The following is a 22,839-nucleotide window of genomic DNA, read 5'->3' as shown; positions in this document are numbered from 1 at the left end:
TGAGTTACTTAAATTTTAAGGCCTCAATTCTGGCATCTTTATAATGAGGGAAGTAACTGCTACTTTGGGGATTGTAATAATGATTAAAAATAATGTGTATACGGGCTTCCCTGGTGGCGCAGTGGTTGAGAATCTGCCTGCCAATGCAGGGGACACGGGTTCGAGCCCTGGTCTGGGAAGATCCCACATGCCGTGGAGTAACTAGGCCCGTGAGCCACAACTACTGAGCCTGCACGTCTGGAGCTTGTGCTCCGCAACAAGGGAGGCCGCGACAGTGAGAGGCCCGCGTATCGCGATGAAGAGTGGCCCCCGCTCACCGCAATTAGAGAAAGCCCACGCACAGAAATGAAGACCCAACACAGACAAAAATAAATAAATAAATAAATAAATAAATAAAATTTTAAAAATAATAATAATAATGTGTATGGAGTACCTGGCCTAGAGAGAGTCCCTACAAAGTGATAGATATTTATGATGGTTAATTTTAATACAATATTACTATTAATCACTAGTAAGGCAGTTGCTCAAAACATGAGGACGAGCAAAACCCACATCAGTAGTAACCAGACAGCCAACAATATTGTGACATAGAAACCCAATGTATATATATGAATATATAATATCAGTACATACACCTCTCTCTTCATTGTATTTAATGGAGATATGTTGGCATGTGAAAAAATAAGAAAATGAAGGTCACAGTTTCTATCTTCTGTAATACAGGGGACCAACGTGAGTTACAGAATCAGCGATGTAAAAGGGACTGTCCCCCACCTACCCGCACTGTTCCCCACCTCCATGCAACAACTCTCCCCTATCATGCCCCAGGCTAGCTTATCTCTGTAAACACAGGCTTGCAGTCTCTTAATCTTGTGCTACTCTGAGAACAGAAACGACTGCAAAAACCTGGGGAGCAAAAAGGAAACTTTGAAACCTTGTGTTCATAAAACAAGACTGTAAACCAGACCTCTGAAGGTGGCTATATATTTTCTGCTTTAAAAACTAATGTATCTAAGGAATAATCCATTTATTTTTATTCAATTACATTAATAGATTATATATTTGGAAGAAGACTTACCTTAAAGTTTTATCAAATCTTGTGTTGTATGTCACGTACTGAAATAATATTACCCTTCATCTTATGGCTTTAGAGTTCTCATACTACCATATTAGGTCACAGTGCCACAGTAATCAACAAAATAAGAATTACTGATTTCAGAGGGTAGATGGTTTACAGTACTTATAATATTGTAAAAGTAAAGAGCCTCTGAGAAAATTAAAACTTTAAAAAGTAGAAACCCAAAATACATAGTAACTGAAAATTATTTTTCTAAGGCAATATTCATTCTCTCTCTTTCTCCCTTCCCTTACCCCTCCACCCCACACACCATGTCCTACCCTCTCCATATGTACTATTTTCATAAACTTCTTGGAAATGAATTTAGGTAGTTGAAACACTAAGTCCCAAAACAACACGAGATTTCCCAACATGAAAAATCATTTAAAACATAATTTCAGTCAGAAATGACTACTTTAAGTCTGACCATAATCGCATTTTATACCATCAGCCTCTAGTGAGTTTCTCACTATCTCTAATTTAACCGGTCCTAACAGCCAAGTCGCTGACCTACATGGCTTTGCTGGTCCAATGAATCCCTTGGAGTAATCAAAATGCTCCTTTGGAATCTCTTAGGCCAAAGACATCTTAAACGGGACTGCCCTAAGGAAATTTTCTTTATCACAAGTTGCTTCTGTGATAAAATACACAACAACAGACCAGCCTATCTAGACAAGAACAGAATCCCCTGTGTGATTTAAAAAAAAAAAAAAGTCACGAAAAGAAATAAGCTGATTTAAAGACACCAGAACATTTAATCAACTTCTACTTTTTATCTGGTTATTCACGTTTAATACAGTAATAGCAAAATAAGCGTTTTACCTCAAGTATAGTAATGTTGATGGCTGCTGCTGTTGCCCCTTCTTCTAAAATCAGAAAGCCAATTACTGGGACAAAGTCAACATTTGGCTCAGCTAGGTTTCCTTCTGTTTGGTTCTTTAGACTCAACATTCCAGGAACTGTGGTATATGTGACATTAATGGCTCCTAATTGAATTGGATGGGAAGCGATTTTAAAATTATTTAAAGTTAAAAAATAGTATCTCATTATGAGCTTGCTGACTTTCCTAAAAGCTCGTCAGTAGCTGTATGATTGGCCCCAATTCCTCACCCCTTCCTCTGTTCTTGGCCTTTACCATGTAACGGCTCAGTGATGTGCACTGTGGGCAAGGCATCCCTGCCTACCTCTAGACTTTGAGTTTGACTGTGTGACTTGTTTTGGCTACTAGTACAAGGTAAAAGTGATGGTGTGCTAGTTCTGAGCCTAGACCTTATGGGGTCGGGCATGTTTTTGCTTGCCTTCTTGTGCCTCTACTGGTGCCAGGAGAAGAATGAGAGACACATGGAATACAGCCACCCCAGCCAAGCCCAGGCTCAGTTAGTGCACCCACGGCTGGCCCATTACCATATGCTGCTGAGAGTTTATGATTGTTTGTTGCACAGCATTCTGTGACACAAGTTCCTTTAATCTTTCAAAAATAAAGAAGTTATAAAGTCCTGTCCTGAATTAAGAAATATTCATTGTTTTCCTGTCCCTGATTTATTCTAGCAATGGCTTTCATCCACCCTAGTAGAATATTAAAAAAGCACCTGCCTGGAAACTCCATTCATTCTAGAGTAACACAAACCTAGAGATCCAAATTCTCTGTTGATGAAAAGCTGAATTGTCATGTTAGCCTCCTGTAGCAAAACAAATCTTGATGAAAGAGCAAAATTTAACACTCCATGTGGTTCATCACTGGCTTCTACGGTCAGAACAGCTGCATATCCTTGAGCGTCAAGCAGAGCAGTTCCTGCTGGTGGAACTCCTAAGAAAGTCAGGGACCACAAGAAATCTAACAGTGACTTGACCTTAACTTCTAAATACTTAAAATATAACCCTACTTTCTGAAACACATTAAAGTAACCAGAAAGTGGTTACTTTCACTCCTCTAACAGAAATCTTCACGATGACAAACAGAAGTTACCTTTTAGTTTTTTTTCTTCTTAGACAGAAAAAAAATTTTTTTTTTTTTGGCTCGACCTATTATTGTCATTATGTGCTATACTGGTCATCTGAATTACAGAAATTGATTAGAAACTGAGGAAAATACCCAGATAACTTGCCCAAATTAGTAAATCTAATTTATCCATAAAACTAATCCAGAATCCAAATTGGTCAGCTTAGTATAAAATTAATTTCATTAAATTCTACCTTTGGAAATATATTTTATTCCATAGGAAATATTTAGCAAAATTTTTAGAGGTTTTAACTGAATCCATAAAGGTAAGTATTTTCATTCTGAGCTGATTCTTTTGGATCTAAATTGTTATGGGGCAGACGATATTTAAATAACATTTTTAAAATCGCTATGCATCGAACTGTTAAATATAGAGACAGCAACTATTATTTTTTTCTGAAAAGAATAATACACCAGAAAAATAATTTAATTAAATTCTGCATTACCTTGTGTCCTGACATCATACAGAATGACCTGGTACACTTCTTTCTCCTCAGGAATATTGTCATCCAACAGATGCACAGATATTGTTTTATTCAATGACCCCTATGTCAAACAGAAAGAAATTCATCCCTCTACTGTCACTGAGCACAAACTATCTCCTGCTTTTACTGGCCTTATAAATTGTGCATCCAACTATATTTTCACTTAAACAAAGTGTTCTGTGGCTTAAAAAATAAATTAAATAAAAAACCCTTGACTCATAAGAAAACAGGCTTAAAGTAGATAGGGAACAACTGTGGAAGATTTTGAGTGCTGAGCTCATGAATATAGATCTTATCTAGTGAGCAATGTAGCCCTATTGAAAATTCCAGACAAAGCAATAAGTTGGAGAGATTTCTATGGCAGTGGTTAATGGGAAAAACTGGAGTATGGAAAAGAAGACCAGTGTTATAGGGAAACCAGTTATTAGAAGTCAAATATAGTCCTCAAGGCAGAAGGTTATAGGGGTTAGGCTTAATATTGAGGGAGTGGAAATGAAGAGAAAAAGAATTAAACAATTTACCAAATAAGAATTCATATCAAGTGAGCGTGGAGAAGAGAAGACGAAGAGAAACAATAAAGTAGTGCTAACTTTCTACCCAAGAACTGCTTTCTTATAGTTATTTTCCACCATCATCTTCTTTCAAACTGTCAGCAAGAGCCTTTAAATGTAACCTCAAAAATACTGTGTGAACAGAAGATAAAAAGACATTTGTTTCTCAGGCTATATTTGCTGTTTCATAGCAGTGAAACATTTAAGTTCCAAGTGCACTGAAAGTTCCAAGACAGTGAGGGCTAAGAGAAGAGGGACAAGCGGTACTCATCATCTTTAGAATGACACAGTTGACACCAACAGTGGGAGGGCAAGAAAGCAACAAGAGGGCTTGCCTCAAATACAAAGTCAACTTTTTCTGTTTCCTTAAAGGAGATCTACCTAGTACATATGGAAAAACAAACCCCCCTCCTTAAGTCTTAGAAATTCTTTGAGTAATGTTCTTCCTTTAGGTTTCTAAGGAAGCAGCTCCCTCATGGATCTCTATTAATCTTTGTATTATGTAATCAGAGTTTTCCCATTTTCCTCACAAAACACAGTTACCTCCAGATATTGCAGTAAAGCTTTTCTTGGTGGTATTACCTCAGGAAAGAAGAGTTGTCCAGTAAAGTTAGCAAAACTGAGTTCTAGGTTTTGCCCAATAATTTTCCAGTTAACAGTAACATTTCCTCGACCAGGGGGTGTTCTCATCACATGGAATTGTAAAATTTCTCCTGCAGGTGAAATGTACAGATTGATGAATGTTTAATGTAAGATGAGCTTATTAACATTTGAAGTCAACAAAACCCAAATCCCAAACATGCAACTACTACAGTACCTTTTCCAAGAACATTACAAACCTGTTCTGTTTGCAATTTTCTAGAAGCTTTATACATGCTTATTGTTTATTAACACATTATAGCTTATCCCACTTCTAAATACTTCCATTTAGTAGAACTTCAGGAAGTTTAATATGTAAAAGTTACAAAAGCACACGCTAAAATGGAAAACACAAACTTTTATACACTCCAAAACATGCACCAGAACATAAATGTTCTGTAAATTAAAGAAAATAATTAAGTCCTCATGGTCAAAACTAGTAATAACACAAGTAAATTCTTCCTTCACTTCCCAAAAGGACAAAAATTCCTTACACTGGTATGCAATGTGATTTTACACAATGCATGCATAAAAATGCTTGCAAATACCTGAAAATCACATTTCTTGAAATTGTAACTTACATATACCATCAACGATTTTGTTTTATAGAAAGAAATACAAAGGAAAGGTGTCAAATCTGTATATCAACCTCTGTAACTTCACCGAAGTTACAGCTATCCTTCCTGGATAAATGAGGCATTTTAGATACTTTCCATTCCTGGCTTTTATCCTCATGTAATATTTTGTAAAATTGAAGAAAATCATAAAAGTCATTTCTTCTAAATTGCTGGAAGTGAAAAGTAAGCTCCTAGGGAGTACTGGTGATGGCCATGTGTCTTGCTGAAAATATGCTGAATTCAAAAGTTTTATGATGATGAACAGAAGTTAAGGTACATTAATGAACTATATTACTAAAAACTAATAATTACTAAAAGATAAATGAATTCATGTTTAAAAGGCTTTAAAGAACACATCCTTATAGCATAGACATATAGTTGAAATCCATGCATATTCATTAAAAATATCACTTTTACTTAGTTATCCAAATAAATACACACTTCTGACACTTTTAAATGAGAGTAGCAACAACACAGTAAAATACAAACACCCTTTCCAAATATGTTTTAACTACCACAGTTTTTTAAATTTTTAAAATAATAAAATTAAATAATTATTTCTAATAGAAAGGTTTCTTAAAATATCATAAATTCATTAATTTAGAGATTATCTTATTTCAATTACTAAAAAACAAAATAAAATTTTCATACTAAATTTAAGCATACATAACTTTAATACATTTATTACATAAATTATTTTGGGACAGCAGAAAATATAAGAAAGCAAAAACAGGAAGACTTCTAAATAAAATTTCCTAAAACAGTTCAATGTTTAATATATACATTTTAAAATGTTTCAATACATAAAAAAATTTTTAATTGCTATCACAATAGCAGGCTATGACTTGGATGTTTTTTTTGAAACATAAAGGAAATGTTATTAGAAATCAGAGTGTCCAAAGGTTAGGATATAACTGAAAGAATGGGTACAATCAGCCATAATTGCCATGCTATTTAAAATTTTTATACTTTTATAACTCATATGAATAAAACACAGGCACAACAATGAAACCCTGGAGTCTCTCTATTGTATACCAGGCAGAATTTCTCAAGGGTTTATTACTGAATGCCAGAGAGAGAGAACCTTGGAGTTATTAAGCTCTTTCACCTACAGTGTTGTCTGGTGACCCAAATAAACAGGTATACAGAGTCATGGTTTTCAATTTTTTTTTAAATCACAAAACCTAGTAATATTTCAAAATGAAAATTATAGAAGTTTGAACAAGTGCTAAAAATGCAGTGGGAATACAAGTGGCAAAAAAATAATGTAGGTCAATGAAAATCCGTGTTGAAGGGGAACCTGTAAATATCATAATAAAAAAAATTATGGTTGTAAGATGGTACAGAGAGCTTTGGGAATAAATACACCATTAAAGGCAAAACTAAAAATGAAATGCTAAGGAGAGGAAAAAGTAAAACCTCCTACAAACTTATTACATGTAAAAATGCTCAGTCTAATACCACTTAATATCACCTTTGAAAATTTAATGTTACCATGCAAGAATTTAACTTGCAAGAAAATATTACAAGAAACACAATTTGAAGCACAACACACACACAAATAAAAGGTAAACCAAGTATTCCTTAAACACATAATTTCATGAGCCTATTAAAAATCACGTCAACAGCATAAATAGTGTGAAGATTTTCCTAAGAATCAAAACAGATGTATTAACTGCCTCTTTAAGGCAGACTGCCAAGAATCAGGTCCATTTAAAATGCCTTCTAGGGATTTCCCTGGTGGTGCAGTGGTTAAGAATCCGCCTGCCAATGCAGGGGACAAGGGTTCGACCCCTAGTCCGGGAAGATCCCACATACCACGGAGCAACTAAGCCCATGCACCACAACTACTGAGCCTGTGCTCTAGAGCTCACGAGCCACAACTACTGAAGCCCACGTGCCACAACTACTGAAGCCCACGCGCCTAGAGCCTGTGCTCCGCGACAAGAGAAGCCACCGCAGTGAGAAGCCCACACACCATAACAAAGAGTAGCCCCCGCTCACCGCAACTAGAGAAAACCCGCGCTCAGCAATGAAGACCCAACACAGCCAAAGATAAATAAATAAATAAATTTATTTATTTAAAAAAAAAAAAAAAACCTTCTAGGAAGAATTACCAGAAAGCTACCTTCTACCTAGAGGAGGAGTCAAAGAACATAGGAAAAGGAAAAAATTAGAAACAAGTGCTCAGTCTTCTAAATACAAGGGAAGGACAGAAGATAGGTCCTAAAGAAGGAAGGTAAAATTTTCAGATAGCTAATATTTTATCACACTGCCTTCTAGTTTTTGCCCAGAATGAAGACCTAGAGAGGGCCCTCCCCCACTAAAGAGTCTGACTAATTCCTGGAAGATCATCTTGATATGAAATCTAGAGTCCACCAAAAACCGGTGATACATTTTAACTCTAAGCAGAAGATCTAAGACCAAAAAAAAAAAGGGATTTCCCTGGCGGTCCAGTGGTTAAGACTTCGCACTTCCACTGCAGGGTGCATGGGTTCGATCCCTGGTCTGAGAACTAAGATCCTACATGCCATGTGGCACGGCCATAAAAAACCAAAAAAAGGAAGATCTATCATATGGGTTCTAGACCTAGCCTAACACAAATAAGAAATATGAATATAAAATTCATTTTAATAACCCAGAGTACTTCGTGTATTTCTTCCTAAAACAAATCAGGATTGTTTTTACAAAGACAGACGTCAACTACAATGTGTATAAAAATAATGGAAAACTAAAATACAGGAAATATGTTTTAATAGATTCATGTATACGTGGTATACAGGAACCATCCAAACTGATTGTGCTCTACAATGAATAGAAAATGAGTTAAAACAATTACAGGGATACGAATAATATGAAACACAAACTGTCAATAAGAAAAAAAGTTGAGTGTTTCTAATATAGCAGTTCGATATATATTTTTAAAGAATCACATCTCTTGTTCAAATCTTTACCTAGAAAAAATACATGCTCTCTCTGAGAAAAGGAGAAATTTTAAATCCATTGAACATAACACAATGATTATGATGCTGCAGAGGTGTGTGAAGTGAAACGTTTAACACAGATTTATAAAGAGCACATTTATACATACTTTGCAACCACAGTAAAAATCTATTGTCCTATATTTCTAAAGTCTGCCCATTACGTTTGAAAGAAAGTAATATTTACCACTGGGCATCTGTCCAATTGCTTTAGGACAAAAATGTAGAAATAGGATTCTACAGAATTCAATACACTGTTAAACACTAAGGCAATTCCTCCCCATGAAATGAAAATGTATTCTAGAGCCAGAAGTTCAGCATTGTCCACATTTTAAATCTAATCACATAAATGAAACTCCAACACTAAGTCAAAAGCAATGTTAACATTGTCAAAAGCCTACATGGCATGATTTTTTTACCCCATTTCTTTAGCAGTTATCTTTGAAGAATCACCATGAAGTTTTCAGTTTTGTAAACATCTGCTTGATTTACATTTCTCTAGGCAATTTTGCAGTAGTACAAAGAATACATGCACAAAATACTGAATTCTTGAGGTTAGACATAATGTTTTTGAAAAAAGAAAATTAATTTAGACTCTAGGAAAAGGTTTAGGAGGAAAGGGAAAGAAAAGTAAATAAAAAAAAACAGAAATTCCTCCCAATTTTTATTTAGAAAATGTAAAAATTCTAGGGAGTACTGATTAATGAAAGCAATTCATTGTTCTATTTCCTGTACCAAACTCATGCTCATAGACTGGTATGATGAAGCAGATAGGATACGCTTTTGATATGATAAACCAATAACACACTTGGACCACGTGTTTTAATGACTAATCATTTTTCCTCTTTGCATCCCCTGCAGATATTTAGCTGTTGGAGACTAAAGAGACCACAATCTGGTTTTCAGGTGTTAAGTGCGTTCAGCTGAAAGAGAACACAGGTGCCAAGAGCCTGCAGTTTCCCCAAGATGCAGTTTCCCCAGTTTCCTTGCTCAGCACAAGAGCCTGGGTTTCTTCAGAGCCTCCAACCCACCACCACTGTCACCACCCAGACTCCCGTAGGATGCATGTAATGACGCTAGCTCCTTTACAGTTAAAATGCCCTTCAAGTGATCCTGGACATCCAAATATTTTTGTATTCTTTAAAAAAAAAAATCCCATCATATTGCTGAAAATCACATACCTAGTCCAGCTCTGTGTCCTCCCTTAAATCTAATCCTTTCTGGTCCCTGAACTTATTTATACCCCCCATGCCACTAACACTTTTATTCTCTTCTTCTACATTCCCTTCTTCTCTATATTTCTTCAACAAAACAAAGCAAGTCCAAAATACTCTACGCTTTAATCTGGTTTCTCCAATTTTTCTCCTTTCCTTGCTCTCAGAGCCAACAAACAGAGTATCCCCTAAGGCAGTGTTTCTCACCCCTAATGCTGTGAAGGACAAGGGTTTTGTTTTGTTTTGTTTTAATAATTTTTTTTTTTTTTTTTAGTTTTCTTTTATCTGAAAATATCTTTATTTCACTTTCATTCTTGACAAATGTTTTCACTAGTATAGAATTCTGGGTTGGCTTTTTTCTGCTTTGAGCACTTTTTTTGGCTGCGCTGGGTCTTTGTTGCTGTGTGCGGGCTTTCTCTAGTTGCAGTGAGCGGGGGCTACTCTTTGTTGCGGTGTGTAGGCTTCTCATTGTGGTGGCTTCTCTTGTTGCGGAGCATGGGCTCTAGGCGCATGGGCTTCTGTAGTTGTAGCACGTGAGCTCAGTAGTTGCAGTGTACGGGCTCTAGAGCGCAGGCTCAGTAGTTGTGGCGCACAGGATTAGTTGCCCCGCATCATGTGGGATCTTCCCAGACCAGGGGTCGAACCTGTGTCCCCTGCATTGGCAGGTGGATTCTTAACCACTGGACCACCAGGGAAGTCCCAGACAAGGGGTTTTTTGTTTTGTTTTGTTTTGTTTTCCTTGATTATCATAAACTGACATTTTTGTAAAACACAATAAAATAAATGACTAGATAAGTTAAACGGCAAAAAGAACACACATACAAAATGTAAGCCCATAGATATCACAGCAAAATGAAATCGTTATAAAAGTCTCTAGAAAAGATTCTTTCAATTTTCAAACTTATCCTGTCACAAACCAAAAGCAAACACTTTGTGTGCAGACGTCAGCTTGAGGACCGTACTTTGAGGAGCACTGCCCCCAAGGCTTCTACAGTCCTGTCTTTTGTTATCCTTAGTTATTTGCTTTCCATGCCAAGTTCTCCTTTAAAATTCCTCTGCAGTTACTACTGTTCCCTCTAGCCCATTTGGGAATCTAATCTCACTTGTTGCCCATGTTAGTACGAGACACGCTGGTTACTTTCTTCTGATAACTAATGAAAACACATTCTTATTTTGGTCTCTTCCCACCTCTCTGGCAGAGCCTTCTTTCCCCTTTCCCCTTTGCCTTTTGCCTGTCCCAGCACCTTACCCTGGTGTCCCACATAGCTCCATCCTTGCCAACTTGCTTTTCTCCCTCTATCCACTAAGATCTTAATTTTACATCTTTAATTTTCCTGATTTCAACGATTATCTCTAAAAATCCAATTTCCACCCCTAGCTTAAGATAGAGTCAGATTCTCTCACTAAATTTTCTCCTCTCACATGGACACTGTTACTCAAATTCATTATTCTTCCAACTGAAATCTTGAAATATTTACCCAACGTTCCTGCATTGTCGGGTTCTGCAGTAGATGTAAGTTCAAGCAAAACAAGTTTCTTCTCACAAGGTGCCCTATAGCATAAGCTCTGGATTCAGACAACACTAGGTTTAAGCCCCACCATGAATAACTATGTGCTGGGTAATCCCTCTAACATTCGCAGTTTCCTTGTGTGAAAATCTGGTGTATATCGTCATACCCACTTCATAGCCCTGTTGTTAAAATTAAGTGAAATGATGGATGTAAAATGTCTGGCATGCAGAAAACACTCAGTAAGTGTTATTGTTGTTGTCATTATTATTGAGATTAACTTCTCTTCCAGTGACTTTTTACTTGTATTACACTAGAAATAATTTTTCGAGAGTTGATGATCTGTCTTTAGATTGACTTATAGCAACTTGTTAGTTACTTTTACTCACTATTGCTGTGACAACATGAGATTCTAAACCGCTAATAAAAGGAAAGAGTATTGGAAAATGGCTCAGATATTTTCATTAAGTTAAATAAACTTGCGAGTTGGGAGTACAGTAAGGTAAAAGGTGATGCACACTAAAATTCATTCAGTTTCCAGCACAGCCACTAACTAGCTATGAGATTCTGCCCAGTCCCTTAATCTCTGTCTCAGTTCTCTCATCCATAAAATCAAAGTCCAAATGCATGATCTATATCCTTTTCATTTCTTAACTCTTTTAGGTACAATTATTTTTTAATTTTAAACACAAATCATAGTGAAACAGACTATAAATACCAGTTTTATCTCAAACAGACTTATTCAAAGACAAAAACACTGCTATAATGGTTTAAACAAAAAGTAGCCTATAAATGTAAACCCTATAAATGATGTACAATATTAAGATTCAAGGAAATTACTGTTTTTTTATGGGAAAAGAGGACATTGTATAATTTTTTTCTAGTTTGGCACTTTGTTCATAAAATATACAAACATATAAACATAAAATCCAGGCTAAAATATTCACTGATCAGAAACTGCTATTTTTTTTTGAACAGAGAGCCAATATTTCATCATTTAACATCAACAGCTACCACTGAGCACATACACACTATGTGCCCAGAACCATGCTAAGCACTTTACATTTATCCACTTAATCCTCACACAGAAACCTACAAAGGAAGTAGTATTTCCCTTCATTTAACAGATGAGAAAGCTGAGCATCCTAGGTTTGACCAATTTCATTAAAACCACACTAGTGGGGAGTGGCAAGCTAGAACACAATACCAATCTGCGAGGCTCCTAAATCTAGTTAAACAGTTCACTATACAGCCCTCTCCCAAATAAGCTCCATGTACATTAACATACCCAGCTGTACAAAATAATGAAAGAATTTTTAAAATGGGAAACATTAAAAAACTAGACAAAAAAAGACATCCATGGAAAAGAGAATGAATGAGCTCAACAAAAAAAGGAACCCACCTTCATGACCTATGACAGATCTGGAAGCAGTCTGAAAGCTAACAACTCCTGCCACATTGTCATTGGCCAAAATGTTCACTCTGATGGTGTCGGAACTGGGCAAAATTCTACTTCCGCCTTCGGTGTACACCAAGCTAACTATGATGCTTTCATCATCCTCTGGCTCAGAATCATCCAAAATGGTTAAAATGGCTATCTTTTTGGTTTCACCTATAAAGAATTAATGGAATAAAATCTAAGTAAGAAAATCATCAATAGAGAATTCACAAAGGTCCAAGATAACTTCCTTCAAAAAAAAAAAAGTTAAGTAAAAATACATGAGTGAATTATAACAGTTCAATACCATGAGCAGTATTAGTGCCACTATAAGCAAATGTTGTATGTTAGTCTGTATACCCTTTCACCTATAAAACACTGTAAAAATTTCATTAATATGGGCAGATTGTGGAAAAGGACACTTTGAATTATGGAAAGTTAAAGGGTAGAATTATTTCAAGGAATCATGGTTTTACTTCCTGGTCTTTAGCCTAGAACCATGACCTAGCGAGGGGAAGAGGTTCTGAAGCATCTACTGTTTAGAAACAGTTCCCTCTGGAAAGTGGGGTCTCATTCTCATTTTGGCGTTACCATGAATGATTTTCAGGTAATCAAGCCAAAACTTCCCTGAAAGACCAGGAACACTTAGGGAATAGTGGTCAAAATGGGAAACAGAAAAGGATGGTAAATTCTGAGCAAGAGAACCCACCTAAATGGGATAAGTCTTCAGGGAGCCAGATGAGATGACAACATCAAATACTAGTCTCTAGGATTTGGGCAATAAGGGAAGGAGGCAGAAAAGGAATTCAAAGGGATGCATAACAGCAACAAGGGCCAAGCAATCTACTTTGCAATTTGGTCTAGGACCCCACTAGTAGATAGGGCATCACTGAAAACCCCCAAACCCAACACTGCTTCTGCTGTTCACCTACAGTGTTCCCCATCTAATTCTTTGCCACTTTCTGGAAAGAGGTTGAAAGGGTGAGAAAAGGCAGGAGAAAGGAGAAAATGGATGTGAATGCATGTTCTCTCTCTCACGACCCTGGTATATTTTATCAATTCAGTGTCAAGATTGCCTCAAGAGAGTATATATTATCTGAGAATCTAGGTTAACTATAAAATATTGTCCATTTTGTGTGATTCTACAGTTACAATTCAAGGTAATACTAATTTGTATAATGCCACTACTTTATATGATAACTTCTTTATTGTTACCAAAGCCACTAAAAAAATCTAACTTTAAATTTTCATCTCCACTCCCTCCTCAAATCTCATTATTTCCTTTGAAATAGGGAGAAATGTTACCAGTTACTAACCTGTGCACACACACAACCCCATGCATCAAGCAGATCATTATTCCATTGTTCCCAAAACCATTTACTAGGAAATAATCATTTTTGAGAAGTTTTATATTATTTTTAAAATTTACTCTAAAATATAATGCTTACTAGATGTTTCAAAAAGTATATAATCTATATGTATCATGACCCCTGACTACTGTTTCCAAAAAAGTATATGCATTAAAATTAAATGATAAAAGATGCAATGAATTGCTCTAAGATATGGAATTGTGAATAACATTTACTTCCTTCATTTTGTTGTATAACCTGAAGTTTTCATGAATAAATATTACTTTTCAATCAGAAAAACACTATGTTAAAAAAACTATATGGAATTTATAATTGCCTAAATCAGGATTTAAATAATGATCTCAGTAAAGATATCGTTCTTCTACCCAAAGAAAACTACTTAAAATATATGAACTTTTGAAATTTTCAAATATAAATGATTCAACCAACCCTGGAAAAGAATCAGTGAATCTGACCCTAATTATAATTACTGTCCAAGTTCTCTGTAATTTCATTGTTCATGAAAATTTAAAATAGTGGTTCCATCCAGGTCTAAGAACAGTATTATAAGTTGATCTACCACTAGGCTTAATTTAATATGAATCAAGTCACCAAAGTTTATGCTATTTATACTTACAAATTATTTTCTTTGGAGGTTTATCCTGATTTGTCTAGTGCATATGAAAAAGCTTCCTAGTTAGTACCCATTTTCCTAGCTACCCATACTTCTTACCCACATTTGGTTGTAGCTACACGGCTCATTCTTGTAACTTCCCTTACAAAATTAAAAGTTGCTTTAGAGTTGTCTCTACACTTCCTTAAAGGCTCTGCTACCACACATAAAAGGGATAAAATTCTCACATTCCCTGAAAATCTTTTTTAATAAACTAAAAAGATACACATGTAGGGCCCTATGTCATGGGCCTACATATGTCATGTCAACCATTAACAAGCCAACTACTATTATTTCAAAACCATCATTCACTTTTACATATTAGCAAGAATGTATACAGTAAAAATTCATATGAACCTTGTCATAAAAACTGACTATAATGACATTACCAGGGGGAACTGAAATCCATTTAGAACCATCACTCACCTTCAGCAAAAGTCAGAATGTCTCCAGCACCTGTAAAATCTAAACCTTCAGTAGCTGTTCCACCAACAACACGCCATTCGACTGTCACCTGACCTAAGCTGCCCCCTGTCCTGTGGATCATCATCTCCACTGTGGTTTGGGGCTGCTCCTGAACTTCAACATATAAGCCATCTTCTGAGGTATTGGGACTAATACCGTAGATTACAAACACTCCAAAGGCATCACCATTTAATGCTATGACAACTGTAGAAGTATTTGGCTGTCCTATGGTTGGTTGGTTTTTAAAACTGGCTGTGATGTTCATAAGATGAACTTCAAGGAGAGAAATCAGGAAACTCTCATCCATCTCTGGGAAATCGTCGGGAAGAATAGAAACTGTGAGATTTGCAAATTCATCACCTTCCAGCATTACGGCCCATTGCCTTGTCACAGGCTCGTAGTCACTACCAGTCACAGCCTGACCGCTAAAAAGAGACGCTACCCTGGTCATGTTTTTCTTGTAGGTCCAGAAGTCTGAGTTGTTAACAGTTGGGCTGATCCACGATGTCATCCAAAAACACTGGGGGCCTTCAGAAGCACCGAGAAAGGAAAACGCTGAGCACGCGTGTTCTTTGAGGCACAAAGTGGCACAGGTATACTGGGGTTCCCCCATTGCAGAGACGTTCACCCAAGTTCTCCAAAGTGGGTCAGGCACCCCTTGAATTGGCGATTCATAGTAGGACAGTAAGTCTTGACTCTCCTCAACTGCAAGAGCCACTACATCAATATCGGAAGTACTGTAGAACAACAACAGCCGACCAAAGTGCCCTCCGCTAAAATGTGGAGTGACAATTAAAAGACAGGTTAAGCACTCAAAGCAATCTGTGGATTACATAATAGAGAAGAGAACGCTGATTGTGGTTTTCACTTTTTTTTTTTAAGTGGATAAAGTACTAGTGCAAACACAACCATGTTTCTTAATTACATTTGTCTTTCGCATTGTGTTTTCTCATGTAAGGAAATCTGGCTCGTTTTCAATCAAATACTACTTATTTTTAACCAAGCTATGAAAATATCTTGCAAGATATGCAAATCATATCCATTTCAGAATTTTCAAAGACTTAGAAAATGAATCTTCATTACTAGCCTTCACTGAAACAAAGTAACAATGATACCAACATGAGTACATTTTAAGGAAATGTAACTACTTGCCACAAGACCAACTATTTTCTATTTCTGAAGGAGCTCAGTGAACTGGATGCTGCCTCACAAAAGAAATCCAGACAAAACAGAACCTGAAAGTCAACCACTTCATATGGCATCTGAATGTTCTTTAATTTAGAAGCCAGTTGTATGTAAGTTCTAATTCAAACACATCACCAATTAAAGCAATAGATGTCTGGGGCTAGAAAGCCCAATGATGTATAATCCATTTCACTAACAAAAGGTATGATAGATACAATGAGCTCTTTATATTAATAGGCATAATTCAATTAACAAATTATAACAACCTATAAAATAATTTACATTCTATAAAAACTACCAAACTTTATTTGATTGTGTAAGAGATCCCTTCCCACCACCCCACAAGTCCCATCACCCTCCCCCGCCAGATACAAGTAGCCATCTCATATACCTTCTCCTGACAGTTATGTTAGCACAGGAACTTCTCTCCAGAGGCTCTTGAACACGATAAACCGACTGAACAAAGGCTACTGTACCATAAGGATTATCATTGGCAGGAATAATAATATTTGCCACTCGATCTAACCCAATAGTACCACCACCAGAGGCATCAGTTAGTTGCACTTGGATAACCTAAAAATACAGTGAAAACTTCCTTAACAGAATCCCGGTTCTGAAATTAGAATAAAAATGATGCAGGAAAAAAAAAATCAAAACTATCCATACAAGTACAAGAACAAAATGGAGTAAAATATAAATGGACTCAAAGAAACTCCTCCGTTACATTTACAATCCCAACACGTAACAGAACAATCCATCACCAACTTTTAACAATAGAGCATGATTGCACAGAAGAAATACAGGCTGTTTAAGTTCCTTAATATTGTTATACAATCTTGTGAATCAATTTTAAGATGCCTGTTCACGTTTACCACTTCAATAATATACTTTTAATCCCTATACCTTTTTTTTACTTAGGGAGAATACTGCATATGTGTTTTATGAATAGTTCATTTATTATGCTTTATTTCCCACATTCTCACAAATGAAAATTCTCTGATAAAATGTAAAACTAAAAACATATCATAAATTTAGAGAAATTTATGGTAAGTTTTTAGGTTTTCATACCTAAATTTAGAGAAAAGGAAAGAGAAATATTGTATATGTATTAACTAATATCTAATATTTAAGAAATGAGTAATGACACAATTAGCACCCAAAAAGAAATGTTATGCACTTCCCTTCTACAAAAATCTGACACTATTAAAGAATAAATGCTATTAAATGTAATTTTATGAGCTCCAGCTTTTAATACTTGAATTTAATAAAATAAAATTATCTTCAGCCAATATATGTTAGTGATGAATCAATTTCCCCACTGAGACTCTATCTTTATTTGCCACCTTGCTTCCTCATGATGAAAAATAAACATCAGGCAGATAAATCTAGCATGGTATTTGTCACATAGTAAATCCTAAAGAATAAACGAATGAGTGGAAAATCAAAATCTACACTTAATTAAGACTGACTGGCTCACACTCAAGTCAAAAGGAAGTCTGAATACAAACAAATTAAGAGTTTATACGAAACAATACAGTAAAACTTATGAGAGACTATACATGTTTAATCATTTAACCAAAACGTAGAAAAATATTACATAACTGTACCAAAAAAATCTTATACTAGTAAACTAGTATGTGTACGAGACCTGTTTTCTAGAACATTCTTTTTTGTTATCTCTAAGGATCACTTTCACACTACCATATTTTGAACATTCTTGCAGAAATAATTTATCGGACACCTCTATAAATGTCACAATAACAGCCATCTGTTCTAGTCACTATAAGACAAGATATGTTTTACAGTGTCATTCTAGAGTAGCCATTCCTCTCACCTCTTCAATCTCCGGAACGTCGTCAGCCAGGACCTCTAACAACAAGGTTTGAATGGTTTCCCCAGGGGCAAAGGTCACATTACCTGAGACAACTCGCAGGTCGCCAGTAGCAAGCTGTCCATTAATGGTGGCAACCCACTGAACAGTAACATTGCCGAGTGTCCCAGAATTTCGAATTATTGGCAGGTTTACCTTCACTGAGTTAAACTCAGGTTCCTCTACAATAAGTTTAGTAATCTGAAAACCTAAAGGGCAAAGCAGAGATAATTTCAAATACAAAGTGAAACTAAGTCAACGTAGAGCAAACCATTGCCATCCTACAGTTGATTCTTTTTTTCCCCTACGCAATCTAAGAAGCTAAACCCTACAAAATCAGAGAAACATGCTGTGATACAAATTGGTCAGATCTGCCAAATTTTCCAAATTATTTTTCATTATGATAGAAGCAGAAAGCATAAACTCAGATGTCCACAGAGGTCAGGAATATACCAGTCATAAGTGAAGTAGGTCTAGTGAGTTCGGGGGCTAACTGCAATGGGACAAGCCTGGCAGTTGCTATTTTTCTCCTATGACTGATGCTATGAAGGAAAGGGCCTTGATGTCACCATATTTTTCTACTATAAAGATAGGCCAGAAATACAGATTTTTGTACAAATTTCTGTGAATTAAATTAGTTTTTTAAAGAATTGTCTAAACTTCACAAAACACATCTAGGAACGAGATCTGACCTAAAAGCCTAAAAGTGTATGATTTCCAGATTTATGCTGTGAGGTTGATTTCTAAACACTGCTAGGTTTACTAACCACTGCTAGTGAGCATACATAGGTGCCCTACGTATCAGTAATAGCAGGTTAAAAGGAAACAAGATCAAATCAATTCTGAGTCTCTAAAAATAAAGGAATGTATGAATCTATACAGACAAGTAAAAGAGAGACACAAACTAGTCTCATTACCAAATAATCCATAGGGGTCATCAGAGGCCTCAATAATAATGATCGCCTCTGTTAATGCCCCTAGTTTGGCTCCTCCTGTTGTCTCATTCAGCAGTTGCACAAGAAAAGATTCTTCCAGCTCAGGGTAGATGTCATTAATGATATATATTGGCACGGCTTTACTTGTTTCCCCTTCTAGCAAGACCACATCCGATGAAGCTATACTATAATCTTCACCTATAAAGACAAAAAGGAAAAATGCTAAGACTTATTCCAGTATATGATAATAAACATCCCATACTCTAGGGAAATACTATGACATATCACATTCCATGGACATACTTTCAAAGACTTTTTTGAGGATAGAGACTACATTTATTCTAAACAAGATTTACCTCTCTTGCAAGAAAAAAATGGGTTTCATACAACAAAATAATGAAAAAGACATCCGGGTTGTTCAAGTTCATTTCTTCATTTTTAGAAAGATGTATACATATGTGTTCTATTTGCCATATGCACATATAGATGATACAGATATAGACACAGACATATAGATATGGATATGGATATGCACATGAACACAGAGAGTCATTCATTACTGCAAGATGGCCCCTTATCTACAACAGTAAAAAAAAATGTGTAAGATACCTTAAAACAAAGAGCAAAACTAGATTTCTGATCTCACTGGGGAGATAAATTACAGTGCTGCACAGAGATGGGCATGTCAGCGTCATCAATCTTATGGTTGGAAACTATGAAATTTTCTACAAATTTGGATTAAAAGCTGCTACTGCATACCACTTGGGGTGGCTTTGTCTCTGGTCAAAAAGTGAATGAGGAAAAGAGAGAGGTTTCCTATGGAATTTGGGTGCTGATTTTCTAGAACAGTGATCAACCCTCACCATCTGTCAATGTGTAAAGCCCCCTACAGATAGGCACTCCTCTGAGCTACCCCTCTTCACCCCACCCCTTACACACACGTCATTTAAGGACTAGGTGAGCCTGGTTCATTGTCTTTTCAAGCAAGTATCACATCCAGATGATTTATTTCAAAAAATCAATCATGTTACCCCATCCATTCACACTCACGTCCTTTGAGTGCACACTAGAAAGGTTCTGATTGAATAGCTCTTAGGCAAATCTCCCTCTAGATGCTATAACTGCACTACCAAAGACGGCTGTCTCCTAATGTTTGCATTTGGCAATGAAATCCTTTTGCTTATACATAAAATAGTTAATGCTAATCATTGCCTCTACCATGTTCTTCATAAATAAATAAATAAGCAAGATAAATGAGTTGAGAGACAAGACTGTTGCCAAGCACTGCAATCATATGGCTGCACATTTTATCCTGTATTCTTCAGTATTATTTACACATGAATCCCTTCCAAAAACCTTAAAAGTACACACAGAGAAAGCCTAACAATGCTTTCCTTGGTTTACTTTTCATTGGTTTGTGCATATTTGAGTCATCAAAGCTTTTAAATTCATATACAATTTGCCAACAGTTTTCACAAATTCTACAAAATCAATGTCATATATAATAAAAACTCTAGGTCTGTGCCTTGAAAACATTCAAGGGTATTATTGCTTTCTAGTTGATTTTTTTAACTGCATCTTTGAGGGGCTTTGTTAATCAAGGATACAATTTCCCTCTAAAACACTTCACTGCTCCTTAGATGTCTTTTCTCACCGGCTATTGCAGTTATTGGCACAGCTTTAAACTTCACAGAAACATCTGCAAATGCTCCTCCTGTTCTAGTCACATTGATAATGGGTCCAACATGATTTTCTGCAACTCGAACGATTGGTGCTGAGAGCTGAAGAATTCCAAACGCATCATCATTGGCAATGATAATTAGATGAGCAACAGTTTCTACCTTAGGCCCAAGGCATGGAGAGTTTGGAACTGAAAGACAGAAGAAAAGCTAATATATCAAAATTCTAAGAACTGGCCAAAAGTCATCAAGATGCCTCAGCCAGTATATAGAATGGATAAACAACAAGGTCCTACCATATAACACAGGGAACTGTATTCAATATCCTGTGATAAACCATAATGGAAAAGAAGATGAAAAAGAATGTATATATATGTATAACTGAGTCACTTTGCTGTACAATTAACACAACATTGTAAATCACCTATACTTCAATAAAAAATTTTTTAAAAAAGCCTCAGCAAGATCCATCAGCCAAATGGGATAATCATTTTGTGTTTTCTACTATTTTTAGCAAAAACATATTTATCGTTTACTATGTACCAGCACTAATCTAGATGTTGGGGATACAAAAATAAACTAAATGGAAAGTCCCTACTCTCCTATAACTTCTAGGGAGATTTTTATTATAGCAAAGGAATAGTTACCCTACAAGAATTATTTTAATAACTATTAGAAACTTGTAAAAAGGCAAAAAAATGATTAGAGTATAATTAATCATCACTTTGCAAAATATGATAACAGAAAATGATGAAACCTACAGAATTATGCTCTTTTAATTAGTTACCAGCATGCCATAAATTTTTTTAAAGGCGCTACAGTTACAAAATTGAGTAGGTAAGTAATTTAGTTACTTGCCCTCAAAGAGGAGCTGAAAATCATCACACTCTAATTCAATTACTGCCTCTCTCCCTGCTTCACTGTCCTTCCTCATAAACCTGTCCCCCCTGCCCCATCTCAGTTAATAGTCATGCAACTACCTCGTACAGAAAGCAGAGTCATGCTACCCCAACGCTGCTATAATAGTGTGCTCACTTAGGCTTTTAAGGCTATACTTTAAGGCTATGCTTTTAAGCCTACTTTTAAGACTCTCTTCTTACTTGCCACTGATTTTAGAGAGAGCAAAACTTATTTTGAAGGCATTTAGAACCCTCCACAAACTCCCTGACTTACTTTCTAGATTCAATTCCAACTAGCACCCTTGTCAAAACAAGTAATGACACAATTTAATTTCAATGATACAGGCCCAGACTGCACTAAATTATATAGTTAAAAACACAAAACTATAAATCAGTATAACAATTAAATTTAACTACATTGGAAAAAATGGCAGTAACACAGAGTTGTAGAAGCAGATGACATTTTCTGAGTATGCCCTATTCAAAAGGCATTGTTCTAAGCACTTTTCTTGCATCCAGGAATTTAATTCCCATACCATCTCTGTGTGGTGGGTAACACTGTCCACATTTTACAGATGTGGAATCAAGGGCACAAAGATGTTGAGGAAGTAAGCTAAGGCATTAGAATAGTACCTGCTGGACACAATTAAGAGGCATCATGTAAGGGTTTGTCTAATCTCTTGCTCTCTATATGCAATTCCTCATCAACCTTCAATTATCCACGACTGTTCATCCTGCCCTGCGCCTGTTCATCACCAGTCTTCTCACACTGCTCTCCTGAAGGTTGATGATTACACTCAGAGCAGAGTACAGAGACCCTATCAGGTCCTACACTGATTTTGCCTATTAAAATGGAGACAATATCACATAGATTTGCACTTAATTGTTCTTTTTCTTCATTTCTAATGACATTTACTGTTTTCTTTCTAATGCATTTAATTGTCCTTTAATTATTTCACATCATAGCTTATGCCTATTCTGAATCGCCCCAAGTATGCTGCATGGTTCCAAGAACATATCAAGCATAAATACATGTTGACTGTTTCTCCCATTCCACAGCACATTAATATTTTGCATATACCACTTTATTAATAATAATCGTTCACATTTATTGAATGCTTACCACACGCCAGACACTGTATTCATTTTCACATATATTATGATATTTAAGCCCTATAATAATTCTGTATTGTAGATTAGGAAACTGGGGCTTTAAAAGTTTATGGGCAACAATT

General features: G+C 36.0%; 1 protein-coding gene across 1 annotated transcript in view; it reads right to left on the bottom strand.

The window, feature by feature from the left end:
* The window catches only part of ADGRV1 (adhesion G protein-coupled receptor V1), a 540,475-nt gene that overhangs the window by 424,905 nt on the left and 92,731 nt on the right, over positions 1 to 22,839 (bottom strand). Inside the window, exons 30-39 of the mRNA XM_057540356.1 lie at positions 20,681 to 20,896; positions 19,009 to 19,224; positions 18,056 to 18,300; positions 16,613 to 16,794; positions 14,998 to 15,809; positions 12,514 to 12,723; positions 4,735 to 4,865; positions 3,563 to 3,662; positions 2,745 to 2,924; positions 1,940 to 2,103 (exon numbers count right to left, since the gene is read on the bottom strand). Coding sequence (XP_057396339.1) covers positions 1,940 to 2,103; positions 2,745 to 2,924; positions 3,563 to 3,662; positions 4,735 to 4,865; positions 12,514 to 12,723; positions 14,998 to 15,809; positions 16,613 to 16,794; positions 18,056 to 18,300; positions 19,009 to 19,224; positions 20,681 to 20,896 — 2,456 coding nt within the window. The remainder of the gene's footprint in view (positions 1 to 1,939; positions 2,104 to 2,744; positions 2,925 to 3,562; positions 3,663 to 4,734; positions 4,866 to 12,513; positions 12,724 to 14,997; positions 15,810 to 16,612; positions 16,795 to 18,055; positions 18,301 to 19,008; positions 19,225 to 20,680; positions 20,897 to 22,839) is intronic.

Source organism: Balaenoptera acutorostrata, chromosome 2 (genome assembly GCF_949987535.1).
Source record: "Balaenoptera acutorostrata chromosome 2, mBalAcu1.1, whole genome shotgun sequence".
NCBI classification, from domain to species: Eukaryota; Metazoa; Chordata; class Mammalia; order Artiodactyla; family Balaenopteridae; genus Balaenoptera; species Balaenoptera acutorostrata.
The sequence above is the reverse complement of the archived record's forward strand: the minus strand, read 5'-3'. Positions and strand labels throughout refer to the sequence as shown.